This window comes from Telmatherina bonti (assembly GCF_933228915.1).
Source record: "Telmatherina bonti genome assembly, chromosome: 5".
Taxonomy (NCBI): domain Eukaryota; kingdom Metazoa; phylum Chordata; class Actinopteri; order Atheriniformes; family Telmatherinidae; genus Telmatherina; species Telmatherina bonti.
Genome location: NC_136623.1, coordinates 5767360 through 5784275, shown reverse-complemented (window position 1 = coordinate 5784275; position 16916 = coordinate 5767360). Strand labels below are relative to the sequence as shown.

General features: G+C 47.5%; 1 protein-coding gene across 1 annotated transcript in view; it reads left to right on the top strand.

Annotated features, from left to right (window-relative positions):
• Nucleotides 1-8705: 8705 nt before the first annotated feature.
• LOC306755950 (semaphorin-4B-like) overlaps nucleotides 8706-16916 on the top strand; it is a gene marked incomplete at its 3' end in the record, with an annotated part of 50016 nt that continues 41805 nt past the window's right edge. Inside the window, exon 1 of the mRNA XM_079240540.1 lies at nucleotides 8706-8818. Coding sequence (XP_079096666.1) covers nucleotides 8731-8818 — 88 coding nt within the window. The 5' untranslated portion in view covers nucleotides 8706-8730. The remainder of the gene's footprint in view (nucleotides 8819-16916) is intronic.

Sequence of the window (16916 nt, the reverse complement as noted above, 5' to 3'; positions counted from 1 at the left end):
TTATCCAGGGTCGGGTCGCGGGGGCAGCAGCCTAAGCAGGGAAGCCCAGACTTCCCTCTCCCCAGCCACATTTGCCAACTCTGCGGGGTGATCCCGAGGCGTTCCCAGGCCAGCCGAGAGATGTAATCCCTCCAGCGTGTCCTGGGTCTTCCCCGGGGTCTCCTCCCAGAGGGACGTGCCTGGAACACCTCACCAGGGAGGTCCAGGAGGCATCCTGACCAGATGCCCGAGCCACCTCAACTGGTTCCTCTCGATGCGAAGGAGCAGCGGCTCTACTCTGATCTCCTCCTGGATGACTGAGCTCCTCACCCTATCTCTAAGGGAGAGCCCGGCCACCCTGTGGAGGAAACTCATTTCAGCCGCCTGTATACGAGATCTCCTTCTTTCGGTCACGACCCACAGCTCATGACCATAGGTGAGGGTAGGAACGTAGATCGACTGATAAATCGAGAGCTTCACCTTCTGGCTCAGCTCCTTCTTCACCACGACAGACCGGCGCAGAGCCCGCATTACTGCAGACGCCGCACCGATCCGTCTGTCGATCTCACGCTCCATCCTTCCCTCACTCGTGAACAAGACCCCGAGATATTTAAACTCCTCCACTTGAGGCAGGACCTGACTCCCAACCCGGAGAGGACAATCCACCCTATTCCGGCTGAGGACCATGGTCTCAGATTTTGAGGTGCTGATTCTCATCCCAGCCGCTCCACACTCGGCCGCGAATCGCTCAAACGAGAGCTGGAGATCACGACCAGATGAAGCCAACAGGACCACGTCATCTGCAAAAAGCAGGGACCCAATCCTGAGGCCACCAAGTCGGATCCCCTCAACACCTCGGCTGCACCTAGAAATTCTGTCCATATAAGTTATGAACAGAATCGGTGATAAAGGGCAGCCTTGGCGGAGTCCAACCCTCACTGGAAACGAATCCGACTTACTGCCAGCAATGTGGACCAAGCTCTGACACCTGTCGTACAGGGACCGGACAGCTCGTACAAGGGGGTCCGGTACCCCATACTCCCGGAGTACCCCCCACAGGAGCCCCCCACAGGACCCCCCGGGGGACACGGTCGAATGCCTTCTCCAGGTCCACAAAGCACATGTAGACTGGTTGGGCAAACTCCCATGCCCCCCCCAGGACCCCAGAGAGGTTATAGAGCTGGTCCACCGTTCCGCGACCAGGACAAAAACCACACTGCTCCTCCTCAATCCGAGATTCGACTATCCGGCGGACCCTCCTCTCCAGGACCCCTGAATAGACCTTACCAGGGAGGCTGAGGAGTGTGATTCCCCTGTAATTGGAACACACCCTCCGGTCCCCCTTCTTAAAAAGGGGGACCACCACCCCAGTCTGCCAATCCAGCGGTACTGCCCCCGATGTCCACGCGATGCTGCAGAGGCGTGTCAGCCAGGACAGCCCCACAGCATCCAGAGCCTTAAGGAACTCCGGGCGGATCTCATCCACCCCCGGGGCCTTGCCGCCAAGGAGCTTTTTGACCACCTCAGCGACTTCAGCCCCAGAGATAGGAGAGTCCACCCCTGAGTCCACCAGCTCTGCTCCCTCATGGGAAGACGTGTTGGTAGGATTGAGGAGGTCTTCGAAGTATTCCCTCCACCAACCCACAACGCCCGAGTTGAGGTCAGCAGCACCCCATCTCCACTGTACACAGTATTGATGGAGCACTGCTTCCCCCTCCTGAGCCGCCAGATGGTGGAGCAGAATCTCCTCGAAGCCGTCCGGAAGTGTTTCTCCATGGCCTCGCCGAACTCCTCCCATGCCCGAGTTTTTGCCTCGGCAACAGCCGAAGCCGCATGCCGCTTAGCCCGTCGGTACCCATCAGCTGCCTCCAGAGTCCCACAGGCCAAGAAGGCCCGATAGGACTCCTTCTTCAGCTTGACGGCATCCCTCACTGCTGGTGTCCACCAACGAGTCCTGGGATTACCGCCACGACAGGCACCAACGACCTTGCAGCCACAGCTCCGGCTGGCCGCCTCAGCAATAGAGGCACGGAACACAGCCCATTCGGACTCAATGTCCCCCGCCTCACCCGGGACATGTTCGAAGCTCTGCTGAAGGTGGGAGTTGAAGCTCGCTTTGACAGGGGACTCAGCCAGACGTTCCCAGCAGACCCTCACAACACGTTTGGGCCTGCCAGCTCTGACCGGCTTCCTCCCCCACCATCTGAGCCAACTCACCACCAGGTGGTGATCAGTTGACAGCTCCGCCCCCCTCTTCACCCGAGTGTCCAAGGCATGTGGCCGCAGGTCCGACGATACGACTACAAAGTCGATCATTGAACTGCGGCCCAGGGAATCCTGATGCCAGGTGTACATATGGACACTCTTATGCTGGAACATGGTGTTCGTTATAGACAATCCATGACGAGCACAGAAGTCCAATAACAAAACACCATTTGGGTTCAGAGGGGGGGGGACCATGCCTCCCAATCACTCCCCTCCAGGTCTCACTGTCATTGCCCACGTGAGCATTGAAGTCCCCCAGCAGAACAATGGAGTCCCCAGAAGGAGCACCCTCCAGCACTCCCTCCAAGGACCCCAGGGTGGGTACTCTGAACTGCTGTTCGGTGCATAAGCACAGACAACAGCACAGACAACAGTCAGGACCCGTCAGGACCCGTCCCCCGACCCGGAGGCGGAGGGAAACTACCCTTTCATCCACCGGGGTAAACCCCAACGTGCAGGCACCAAGCTGGGGGCTGATGAGAATGCCCACACCTGCTCGGCGCCTCTCACCATGAGCAACTCCAGAGTGGAAGAAGGTCCAGCCCCTCTCGAGGGTACTGGTTCCAGAGCCCAAGCCATGCGTCGAGGTGAGTCCAACTATATCTAGTCGGAACCGCTCAACCTCGCGCACAAGCTCAGGCTCCTTCCCCACCAGAGAGGTGACGTTCCACGTCCCTAGAGCCAGCTTCTGCAGCCGGGGATCGGACCGCCAGGGTCCCCGCCCCTTGCTGCCGCCCAGCTCACACTGCACCCGACCCCTACGGCTCCTCCCGCAGATGGTGGGCCCACGGGAGGCGGGGCCCATGTAACCCTTTCGGGCTGAGCCCGACCGGGCCCCATGGGCGAAGGCCCGGCCACCAGACGCTCGCTCTCGTACCCCGCCTCCAGGCCTGGCTCCAGAGGGGGGTCCCGGTAACCCGCGTCCGGGCAAGGGAACATTCATGCCCAGGTTGGTCGTCATCATAGGGGTCTATGAGCCGTGCTTGGTCTGGTCCCTCCACTAGACACCTGTTTGCCATGGGTGACCCTACCAGGGGCATAAAGCCCCCGACAACATAGCTGCTAGGATCTTCGGGACGCACAAACCCCTCCACCACGATAAGGTGACGGCTCAGGGAGAGGGTTTTAGTTCTGTTTTATTTTTATTCACTGAAAAAACACACGCTTCATGAACATGCACACGTTAGCTGCGTGCAAACGTGTTTTTCAAGTGTTTTCATGTGATCAACATGTGAGTCCCACATTATTACCTTCAAAAACACACGGGCCAACATGCCTTTGGAACCATTAGATCTGATCGACGTGAAGAACATGTGAATCACATGTGAACATGAAAACCACGTGCCAATCACTAGTATCACATGTGAATCATGTGTTTGACATGTGCTGTACATGTGATTCACATGTTCACACGTTCATATACGTACTTCATGTGATTCACATGAATTGTATGTAAATGACGTGTTTTCTTTCGCAGTTGCATCACCTGACCGCGCAAACAGCGCAGTACCACGATGAGCCATGTGGAGTAGTGTTAAGCAGTGTAGCTGATGTGCGACCAGCGAAAGCATAGAAGAAGAAGCAGTGATGTATTGAATTCCACTCAAACCACCTCCACCACTGCGTTGCCTCTTTTTATGTCTTTCCAGGAATGAAGGTCATCATGATGTTTATTATCAACATGGAAGACCATTTATGCAGGAAACAAGACAGATACAGACGGATGGACTGGTTCGTCCGTCTTCTATGCCGCTAAGACTCGCAGCTTAGTTTGTTTTCAGCCAGCTGACCATCTCATGCTGCAGAAATCACAGCAATACCACCCGAAGTCACGGGGGCAGTGTTGAGTTGTATAGCTGACAAACAACCAGCGAAAGGAAAAAAACAGAGAAGAAGAAAAGGAACAGGAGGAAGGTGATGCAGAAAGTAAAAATCACCTGAAGAAGAGGTGTTGTTAACAGTTGGAAACAACCGGTGTCGTAATGTGGAAGAGAACTCAGCACTGCCCTCTAGTGGCCAGATTACCTGGCAACCATTGTATGAAACAAACTAATAACCAATAATTTCTTTTATTTTAATCTTTATATGTTGAACCGTAAATGATTTTATCTGGTAATTGTGTACTGTGGCTGTGGTGGAAACCATACACAAAGCATAGTTTTAGTGTGTTGCTCCTTTATTAAAGTTCTTTTATGTAGTACAAAATATATATTCTGCATAGTTTAGAGTAGTTCAGGAAGCTTGCTTTGGCAGGTTCATGCATAAAACTGAATGTTCTGTTCAAGGCCTGCTTCAGCTTCGATTGTTATCTTCAAGCTGGCAGTTGTTTTGACTAGTGCTGCCAGGCAAATGTTTTTTGTGTATGCCTAAAGATCGCTGTAACACCCTGAGCAGGGGCTGAGCTGTTGAGACCTCTTGCTCACAACAACTGTTCATTGTCAATAAATGGGATGAAACGCGGTTGATTTCTGGATCTACTTTTCATCAGATAAATTCCACAACAGTTGGGTGTCAGAAGTGGGATCCCATGTGTTTCTGCCGGGACCGGACTGAGGGGTAGGCAACCTGAATCCAAACAGATTCATCTCCAAACCTCGAATACACCATAAGAGTGACAAGGGCCACAGTCAACGGTTTTGGTCGATCACGGCGGGATCTCCCCCCACTTGCTAATTTATCTGGTCAGAAGTATATATTTCCAAATTAGGATCTGGTCATTTGTAGAATAATTATTTTTGGATTTAATTACTGCATAGTTGAATGGATCAAATTACTAATCAGACTGTAACAGGGACTGTGAATGGTCAACTGTTTTCATACTCTTGGTGGTAGCGCTTCTTTCCCCCTCAAGGCTTACTTTTAAGGAAAAAAAAAAGAAACAATAAAAAAGGGGGGAAAAAATAGAAATACAAGACCACGGCTTAGGGTTAGAGTTAGGGTTATTAAATCATAACCCTAAATCAGAGCTTTAATATGTTTTATGGAAAAATATACACCATAAGCTCAATTAAATATTTTTCTTAATTTTATTTTATGTAACCACAATTTGTTTGGTTTTGTTTTATTTGCTGAGATAGCGCAGAGGAGAAACCCTCTAGCCATGATGCAAATTGTTAAAGTCAGGTGCCATGTAACGCTGTTTTGTGTTGCCTGCTGTGTTGCAGGAGCAATAAACTCCCCTTGCAATTCACCTGGTGGTCATCTGTCATTTATGGAGTGTGGAGCTGCATTCACCAAAGACTGACCCATCAAATGTAACCCAGATGTAGTTCAGATGTATCTTAGATGTTAGCCCAGATGTAGCTAAGATGTTAGCTCAGATGTTAGCCTAGAGGTTAGACCAGATGTAGCCTAGATGTAGCTAAGATGTTAGCTCAGATGTAGCCCAGATTTTAGCCCAGATGTTAGCCAAGCTGTAGCTCTAATGTTAGCCCAGATATTAGCCCTGTTTGTTCAAACAATATTAATTCAGCTCCATCATTTGCTGTTCTGTTCAAGTGAAACTAATATACAAAGTGTTTCTTCTGATTTGCGCTGACAAACTACTTTCTACAGACGGGATGTAAACAAAGATCAAACAGCTGACAGGATGATGAGGATGTGAAACAAGATGAAGACGAGCTGAGAAATCTGGAGAAATAAAATCCAGATGCTGCCGATTGAATCAAACAGTTTCAGACATTGTGTCCTCAGCAGGATCGGACACTTCCAGGCACTGAAAGCATTATCTCATCGATCCCTTGGTCAACAGCTCGTAGCCATTAAAGCTTCCAGCAGGATGTTAATGTCTCCCCCAATAAACCATGAACAGCACAGAGCACTTAGAGTTGTTAACGTCACTTCTTTCAAAACAAAGCAGCTTCCTGAATGAACTGATGGAATCTCCTTCTTCCCTCTTAACATGACAACCTTCAGAAACCTGGGGAGTATGTGAAAAAGAGATTGCTCCTTCTTTCTCTTCTCAGATTAATATTCCAGTATATAATCAGGTCTTTTTCAGGTTTTAAAGTTGCAATGCATAACTTTCTAACCTAAAAACTCTGCTCCTCACATTTGTTTGATGGTCTACTATCTATGCTAGTGAGCAGATATAAACACAGAGAGCCACAACCTGCTGGCAGAAGCGTGTTCGTAGAAAATCTCAAAAACTAGCTTCAAGTTTGGCATTTAAATGCCATGAACTGTTGTTCAAATAGAAACAAATCTTCATAAAAATGAAATTGTGTAACTGTGAGTAACTTGTGTAATGTTTGAAAGGTGAAAATCTGTAAGTTAAAATTGGTACACTTATTTAATGTTTAGGCTAAAGGGTAAGCTAGGAAATACTAAGGTTGAGGCTAGCGCTATACAGTTTGAACAAACCAAGATGGCTACAGTCTGGTTGCTAGCAGATTTATTTCAACACAGCAACCTAAATGATCACTGACGCATGAATTAAGGGAACATTCACATCAGCCGTTCTGATCCGAATCAGAGTCCGTGTGCTCGGAAAGTCACTTCATTTGGGCAAATGTGAGCGCACCAAATGAATTCTAGGACTCCGACTCAGTCCGCCTACAGACAAAAGTCTCGGCCCGTTTCAATCGGACCAAATACAGGAAGCGGACTTTAAAAAGTCCCTTCCTGCATGTGGCGTAGCATTCCATCGTGGGTAAATCCAAAGCGATGGCATTAAGGGTCCTCTGCCTCATCTGGTGTTCATATTGCGTCCATTGTTGCAGTGGATTTCTGCAGTATACTTGCATAAGACACCAATAAAAACCCAAAACAGCCATAGTTTTGTCTCCATGTTTAACTGGCAGGTGGAGGAAACAGAGTTTTCTTCTTCACGCTGGTCTTGTCCTCTCTTCTGCTAAATACTAGTGCAGCGCCACCTCTGGTGGGAATGGGGATATATTATTCTAATGGTTTGGCGCGTTTGAACTTCTCAGTCCACATTGATACACCCCCTTACAACTGAGCTGAGTCCCCAGTCAGACAGAGTCTAGCAGACTGTCCTGATGGGAATGCACCTTTAGTAAGCTAACAAAGCAGAGTTAAGCTAGCAGCTGCTTGACAGAAATATGCTTTGTTGCACACGACCTGAATATCATCCATAAACTCTTACACACTGACACAAAGCAGTTACGGATTATAATATATAATAAATATTTTCAAGTTCTTCTCATGTATGACTCGAGGGAACATGGAAAAAAAAAATCAAAACTATACTTTAGAGTTTTCAGACAGCTGATATCACAATAAGTTTCTACTTTGGTATGCTAATTTGACAAAGTAGGCTAAAGATGTCTGAAACAGCCAGCATCTGTTAGCTAACCTCTTACAGTGTAAACAAGCTTATTTTTAGTAGTTATGTCCGCAAACATTAAACCGAAGTTGACAGGGGAATAAAAAGTTTGGTAGCGTGCTGAAGCTAACTGAATTTGCTGCTGTATTAGCAGATTGCGCAGTGTGTTGCTAACACCTTGACTTGATTGTTTTCACATTCTAAAGCTGAAATTATATGGCCATCAGTCATGTGTAGGGATGTTTATTATGGCTGTCTCAAGTATTTTTGAGATTTTGGAAGTGTGGCTTGTGCACATTCTCAGAAATTAGCACTAGGCTACACCTTAACAAGCTCCATATGTCAGGATTTGGTCAGAGTATGGTTAACTTATCAGCTGTCTGACTGTTGAGTTTTAGATTCAGAGTTGAGAATTGCAAAACAAAAACAAGAATTTATTTTATTTTACTTTAAAAATGAAAACAGTAGAACTTTACTTGTTTTTAGGATTACTTAAGTCATTTTTAGGATTACTTGTTCCTCGGATTACTTTGTTCATTCCCAGAGTTACTTTATGTTACGTTACTCCATCCTAGCACTACTTCACTTCACTCATTCTGAGGATGACTCAAACATTGTGTGTGTGAGTCTGGGAATTTGGAGATTTTGTTTTCGCCTGTTGCTTGAGATATTCAGCAGGAGAAAAGTAGAAACGATATATTTAATATGGAATAAAACCTCTGGTGGGACAGAAACTTTAACCTCTACTTCCTGTCACGTTTATAGGTCAGACGCAGCTGAGGAGGAAATCAGAAACCTGTGGGATGATGGTGGAGGATGAAGTGAAACAGAACTTCTCCTTTTCTGGCTGCTTTCAGAGAAATAAAGACACTAACAGGATCTAAGACTTCCACCAACTTTCTGCTTGTTTTAAGTCAGTGAACGCATCATCAGACCACTTATGTGCTCATCACCCTCGACAGCTGCAGTAACCAATGCACTTCAAGCCCATATGGTCCTCAGAGAACCTTCCTCCGCCTCCTCTTCCTCCTGCTGACCTAAAGAGGAAGCTGTGGTTGCATCTTACTGATTGTCATCTGCACACTCGCTGTTGTATCAAGCACCGCTGCTCTCAAACATCAGACAGAAACAGACAAGAAACACAAACAGCTTCTTATCATCCGTTTACTGTATCATCCCTTCATCATTCCTCCTGCACCATGACTTCTTCAGTCCTCCTCCTTTTCCTCGGCCTCTTTCTGAGCTCCACGGACTCGCTGCTGCCTCCTCGGACCTCCTTTCTCCTCAGTAAGTCCACGTTAACATGTCTGCTGTCTTCTGGGGTTTAGCTTGAACCCTTCTCTCGTTGACGTTGTGTTTTAGTTTTATTTAAAAGATCAGCTGCTTTAAATGCTCATATACATTTATTACTGACGATCGATACATTTAATATTTATCAGTAATTATTGCTGATAATGATCATTTTTATATGTTAGAAGTGGTCATGAAAAAGTGCTACGCGTTGATTTAATGATCAAAATCCAAAGATTTTACTGACATAAGTGATGAAAATCAATCAGAAAATAAACAATTTATAAGTGAACTTACAGCTTTATAATTAGCCAGCAGCGTTTTATTCATTCATGATAATTTTTTATCCTCACAGAGGAAATGTTCATGTTACAGAGGAAGAAAAGAAACAATATTAACAACTAATATCTAAAACAGCCTATATGGTCCGCCTCGTGTGTGTGTGTGTGTGTGTGTGTGTGTGTGTGTGTGTGTGTGTGTGTGTGTGTGTGTGGTGAGTTTCTCTGCAGTTTGATCCTCTGGAAGGTTTTCCTTTCATGTGAAAACCTTTCGTGTCACCATTTTGGCGTTTTACCACCTCGCATGTGATCGAACTCGTTCTTATTTCCAACTGACAGCAAACATTAGGGCTGGGAAAATCGAATCAAAAGATCGAATTTGCTTCAGAATTTTAAAATAAATTTTTTGTTAAAAAGAATCTATTTTTTTTTCAAATAGATAAAAATAATCTATCATGAAATTTTTGTCATTTTTATTGTTTTATTGATATTTTTACTTGTCTGCTAAGGCATTATCGCATCAGAATGATGGAAGGACTGAAATCAAGAAAAATTTAAGTACATTTAAAGAATGGTTCCCATCACAATCCCTCCTGGAGAAGGATGGTTCCCATCACATTCCCTCAAGAGAGATAAAAGAGAGAGATAAAGAGAAAGAAGCTCAGTGTATCAGGAAATGTCCCTCAGCAGTCTAAACCTATAGCAGCATAACTAAGGGATGCTAACCATCCCTAGCTATAGGACTTATCAAAAAGATAAGTCTTCAGCCTAGTCTTAAAGGTGGTTAGGGTGTCTGCTTCCCTAACACTAACTGGGAGCTTATTCCATAAGAGAGGGGCCTGATAACCAAAGGCTCTGCCTCCTGCTCGGCTCTTTGAGACTCTAGGAACCACAAGTAAGCCTGCAGTCTGCGAACGAAGTACTCTGCTTGGTATTTAAGGAACAATGAGGTCTTTGATATATAGTGGTGCCTGGTTGTGGAGGGCTTTATATGTAAGGAGAAGGATTTTAAATTCTATTCTAGATTCAACAGGCAGCCAATGAAAGAGGATGGTTCCCACCACAATCCCTCCTGGAAGACGATGGTTCCCACCACATTCCCTCCTGGAAGACGATGGTTCCCATCACAATCCCTCCTGGAAGACGATGGTTCCCATCACATTCCCTCCTGGAAGACGATGGTTCCCACCACCTTCCCTCCTGGAAGATGATGGTTCCCATCACATTCCTTCCTGGAAGACGATGGTTCCCACCACATTCCCTCCTGGAAGACGATGGTTCCCATCACATTCCCTCCTGGAAGACGATGGTTCCCATCACATTCCCTCCTGGAAGACGATGGTTCCCATCACATTCCCTCCTGGAAGACGATGGTTCCCACCACAATCCCTCCTGGAAGACGACGGTTCCCATCACATTCCCTCCTGGAAGACGATGGTTCCCATCACAATCCCTCCTGGAAGACGATGGTTCCCATCACATTCCCTCCTGGAAGACGATGGTTCCCATCACATTCCCTCCTGGAAGACGATGGTTCCCACCACCTTCCCTCCTGGAAGATGATGGTTCCCATCACATTCCCTCCTGGAAGACGATGGTTCCCACCACCTTCCCTCCTGGAAGATGATGGTTCCCATCACATTCCTTCCTGGAAGACGATGGTTCCCATCACATTCCCTCCTGGAAGACGATGGTTCCCACCACAATCCCTCCTGGAAGACGATGGTTCCCATCACATTCCCTCCTGGAAGACGATGGTTCCCATCACATTCCCTCCTGGAAGACGATGGTTCCCACCACAATCCCTCCTGGAAGACGACGGTTCCCACCACATTCCTTGCTGGAAGACGATGGTTCCCATCACATTCCCTCCTGGAAGACGATGGTTCCCATCACAATCCCTCCTGGAAGACGATGGTTCCCATCACATTCCTTCCTGGAAGACGATGGTTCCCACCACCTTCCCTCCTGGAAGATGATGGTTCCCATCACATTCCTTCCTGGAAGACGATGGTTCCCATCACATTCCCTCCTGGAAGACGATGGTTCCCACCACAATCCCTCCTGGAAGACGACGGTTCCCATCACATTCCCTCCTGGAAGACGATGGTTCCCACCACAATCCCTCCTGGAAGACGATGGTTCCCATCACATTCCCTCCTGGAAGACGATGGTTCCCATCACATTCCCTCCTGGAAGACGATGGTTCCCACCACATTCCCTCCTGGAAGACTACGGTTCCCACCACATTCCTTGCTGGAAGACGATGATTCCCATCACATTCCCTCCTGGAAGACGATGATTCCCACCACAATCCCTCCTGGAAGACGATGGTTCCCATCACATTCCTTCCTGGAAGACGATGATTCCCACCACATTCCCTCCTGGAAGACTACGGTTCCCACCACATTCCTTGCTGGAAGACGATGATTCCCATCACATTCCTTCCTGGAAGACGATGATTCCCACCACAATCCCTCCTGGAAGACGATGGTTCCCATCACATTCCCTCCTGGAAGACGATGGTTTCCACCACATTCCCTCCTGGAAGACGATGGTTCCCACCACATTCCTTGCTGGAAGATGATGGTTCCCATCACATTCCTTGCTGGAAGACGATGGTTCCCACCACATTCCCTCCTGGAAGACTATGGTTCCCACCACATTCCTTGCTGGAAGACGATGGTTCCCATCACATTCCCTCCTGGAAGATGATGGTTCCCACCACATTCCCTCCTGGAAGACTATGGTTCCTACCACATTCCGTGCTGGAAGACGATGGTTCCCATCACATTCCCTCCTGGAAGAAGATGGTTCCCATCACAATCCCTCCTGGAGAAGGATGATTCCCATCACATTCCCTCCTGGAAGACGATGGTTCCCACCACATTCCTTGCTGGAAGACGAGGGTTCCCACCACATTCCTTGCTGGAAGACGAGGGTTCCCACCACATTCCCTCCTGGAGAAGGATGGTTCCCACCACATTCCCTCCTGGAGAAGGATGGTTCCCATCACATTCCCTCCTGGAAGACGATGGTTCCCACCACAATCCCTCCTGGAAGACGATGGTTCCCATCACATTCCCTCCTGGAAGACGATGGTTCCCATCACATTCCCTCCTGGAAGACGATGGTTCCCACCACAATCCCTCCTGGAAGACGACGGTTCCCACCACATTCCTTGCTGGAAGACGATGGTTCCCATCACATTCCCTCCTGGAAGACGATGGTTCCCATCACAATCCCTCCTGGAAGACGATGGTTCCCATCACATTCCCTCCTGGAAGACGATGGTTCCCACCACCTTCCCTCCTGGAAGATGATGGTTCCCATCACATTCCTTCCTGGAAGACGATGGTTCCCATCACATTCCCTCCTGGAAGACGATGGTTCCCACCACAATCCCTCCTGGAAGACGACGGTTCCCACCACAATCCCTCCTGGAAGACGATGGTTCCCATCACATTCCCTCCTGGAAGACGATGGTTCCCATCACATTCCCTCCTGGAAGACGATGGTTCCCACCACATTCCCTCCTGGAAGACGATGGTTCCCACCACAATCCCTCCTGGAAGACGACGGTTCCCATCACATTCCCTCCTGGAAGACGATGGTTCCCATCACATTCCTTCCTGGAAGACGATGGTTCCCACCACAATCCCTCCTGGAAGACGACGGTTCCCACCACATTCCTTGCTGGAAGACGATGGTTCCCATCACATTCCCTCCTGGAAGACGATGGTTCCCATCACAATCCCTCCTGGAAGACGATGGTTCCCATCACATTCCCTCCTGGAAGACGATGGTTCCCACCACCTTCCCTCCTGGAAGATGATGGTTCCCATCACATTCCTTCCTGGAAGACGATGGTTCCCATCACATTCCCTCCTGGAAGACGATGGTTCCCACCACAATCCCTCCTGGAAGACGACGGTTCCCATCACATTCCCTCCTGGAAGACGATGGTTCCCACCACAATCCCTCCTGGAAGACGATGGTTCCCATCACATTCCCTCCTGGAAGACGATGGTTCCCATCACATTCCCTCCTGGAAGACGATGGTTCCCACCACATTCCCTCCTGGAAGACTACGGTTCCCACCACATTCCTTGCTGGAAGACGATGGTTCCCATCACATTCCCTCCTGGAAGACGATGGTTCCCACCACAATCTCTCCTGGAAGACGATGGTTCCCATCACATTCCTTCCTGGAAGACGATGATTCCCACCACAATCCCTCCTGGAAGACGATGGTTCCCATCACATTCCCTCCTGGAAGACGATGGTTTCCACCACATTCCCTCCTGGAAGACGATGGTTCCCACCACATTCCTTGCTGGAAGATGATGGTTCCCATCACATTCCTTGCTGGAAGACGATGGTTCCCACCACATTCCCTCCTGGAAGACTATGGTTCCCACCACATTCCTTGCTGGAAGACGATGGTTCCCATCACATTCCCTCCTGGAAGATGATGGTTCCCACCACATTCCCTCCTGGAAGACTATGGTTCCCACCACATTCCTTGCTGGAAGACGATGGTTCCCATCACATTCCCTCCTGGAAGAAGATGGTTCCCATCACAATCCCTCCTGGAGAAGGATGATTCCCATCACATTCCCTCCTGGAAGACGATGGTTCCCACCACATTCCTTGCTGGAAGACGAGGGTTCCCACCACATTCCTTGCTGGAAGACGAGGGTTCCCACCACATTCCTTGCTGGAAGACGATGGTTCCCACCACATTCCCTCCTGGAGAAGGATGGTTCCCACCACATTCCCTCCTGGAGAAGGATGGTTCCCACCACATTCCTTGCTGGAAGACGATGGTTCCCACCACATTCCTTGCTGGAAGACGATGGTTCCCATAACATTCCCTCCTGGAAGACGATGTTTCCCATCACATTCCCTCCTGGAAGACGATGGTTCCCACCACATTCCCTCCTGGAAGACACTGGTTCCTAACACATTCCTTCCTGGAAGCGATAGTTCCCACCACATTCCTTGCTGGAAAAAGATGGTTCCCACCACATTCCCTCCTGGAAGACGATGGTTCCCACCACATTCCCTCCTGGAGAAGGATGGTTCCCATCACATTCCCTCCTGGAAGACGATGGTTCCCACCACATTCCCTCCTGGAAGACACTGGTTCCTAACGCATTCCTTCCTAGGAGCGATAGTTCCCACCACATTCCTTGCTGGAAAAAGATGGTTCCCACCAAATTCAAGAAAGTTTAATCGTATACAAAAAAGCCTTACGTACGGCAAGAACAGCTTATTATTCATCATTGATAGAGGAAAACAAAAACAACCCTCGGTTTCTTTTCAGCACTGTAGCCAGGCTTACTAGGAGCCGGAGCGCTGAGGAGCCATGTATTCCTTTCTCACTTAGCTGTGATGATTTCATGTATTTTTTCAGGAATAAAATTGACACTATTAGAGATCAAATTCACAATACTCTTCCTTCTACCTATAATGTTGAGCCTGTTGTGGTCTCCGAAGCATCCTTAGAACCAGGATCTGACTTGGGTCTAAATAGTTTCTGTCCTGTCCAACCCTCTGAATTAACTAAAATAATAGCTTCATCTAAACCATCCACCTGTATCTTAGATCCTCTCCCAACGAGCCTCTTTAAGGACATTTTCCCTTTAATTAATACATCACTACTAAATCTTATCAATATGTCTTTAGTGACAGGATATGTACCACAATCATTTAAAACTGCTGTAATCAAGCCTTTACTTAAAAAGCAATCTCTGGATCCAGAGGTGATAGCAAATTATAGACCTATATCTAATCTCCCGTTTATGTCCAAAATTCTGGAGAAAATAGTTTCAGCTCAGCTACATGCCCACCTGAGCAGAAATAATTTATGCGAGGAGTTTCAGTCAGGATTTAGAGCTCATCATAGCACTGAGACAGCATTGGGGAAAGTTACTAATGACCTTCTTATGGCCTCAGACAAAGGACTTGTGTCCGTACTTATCTTGCTTGATCTTAGTGCTGCATTTGATACAGTCGATCATAACATTCTGTTACAAAGACTAGAACAGGTGATTGGAATTACAGGTACAGCGTTAAGCTGGTTTAAATCATATTTATCTGATAGACTTCAGTTTGTTCATGTAAATGACAAGTCCTCCTCCCAAACTACAGTAAGTCATGGAGTTCCTCAAGGTTCTGTACTTGGACCAATACTCTTCACGCTATATATGCTCCCTTTAGGAAAAATCATTAGACAGCATGGAATAAACTTTCATTGTTATGCAGATGATACTCAACTATACTTATCCTTTAAACCAGATGAAACAAATCAGCCCGATAGGCTACAAAATTGTCTCATAGACATAAAGACTTGGATGTCTAGAAATTTTCTCCTCTTAAACTCAGATAAGACTGAAGTAATTCTCGTTGGATCTGAAAAACTCAGAGCTAAATTTTCCGGTTTTGTAATGAACCTGGATGGCATTACTTTAGCTTCCAGTGCTACAGTAAGAAACCTTGAAGTAATATTTGACCCTGACCTGTCCTTTGGCCCACATATTAAGCAGGTTACTAAAACAGCCTTCTTTCATTTACGTAATATAGCCAAAATTAGGGACATTCTGTCTCGGAGTGATGCAGAAAAACTGGTTCACGCTTTTGTTACTTCAAGACTAGATTACTGTAACTCTCTATTACTGGGCTGTCCTAAATATGCCCTGAAAACCCTTCAGCTGATCCAGAATTCTGCAGCCAGAGTCCTGACCAGTTTTAGCCTCTCTTCATTGGCTGCCTGTTGAATCTAGAATAGAATTTAAAATCCTTCTCCTTACATATAAAGCCCTCCACAACCAGGCACCACTATATATCAAAGACCTCATTGTTCCTTATATACCAAGTAGAGTACTTCGTTCGCAGACTGCAGGCTTACTTGTGGTTCCTAGAGTCTCAAAGAACCGAGCAGGAGGCAGAGCCTTTGGTTATCAGGCCCCTCTCTTATGGAATAAGCTCCCAGTTAGTGTTAGGGAAGCAGACACCCTCCCCACCTTTAAGACGAGGCTGAAGACTTATCTTTTTGATAAGTCCTATAGCTAGGGATGGTTAGCATCCCTTAGTTATGCTGCTATAGGTTTAGACTGCTGAGGGACATTTCCTGATACACTGAGCTTCTTTCTCTTTATCTCTCTCTTTTACCCCCCCATAACAGTGTTGCATCATTAACATGTATGTCTCCTGTCTCAGCAGGTCTCCCTGGCCGGGAGTAGCAGTTCCTGTTGTCTGTTGTCTTTCTGTCCTCTTCCCCCCACACAGCAGAGGCAGATGGCTGCCTGTCCTGAGCCGGGTTCTGCCGGAGGTTTCCTTCCTGTTAAAAGGGAGTTTTTTCCTTCCCACTGTTGCCAGTGTGCTTGCTCAGGATGGGAGATTGAGTTGGACTCAACTCAATCTGTTGGTTTCCTTATATAGGCTGTTATGAATTGGCCTTCATTATGTTTTCTTCTCTGTCTGTAAAGCGTCTTGAGATGGCATTGCTGTGATTTGACGCTATATAAATAAAGTTGAATTGAATTGAAAAAATTGGAAGACGATGGTCCCCACCACATTCCCTCCTGGACAAGGATGGTTCCCACCACATTCCCTCCTGGAGAAGGATGGTTCCCACCACATTCCCTCCTGGAAGACGATGGTTCCCACCACATTCCCTCCTGGAGAAGGATGGTTCCCATCACATTCCCTCCTGGAAGACGATGGTTCCCATCACATTCCCTCCTGGAAGACGATGGTTCCCATCACATTCCTTCCTGGAAGACGATGGTTCCCATCACATTCCCTCCTGG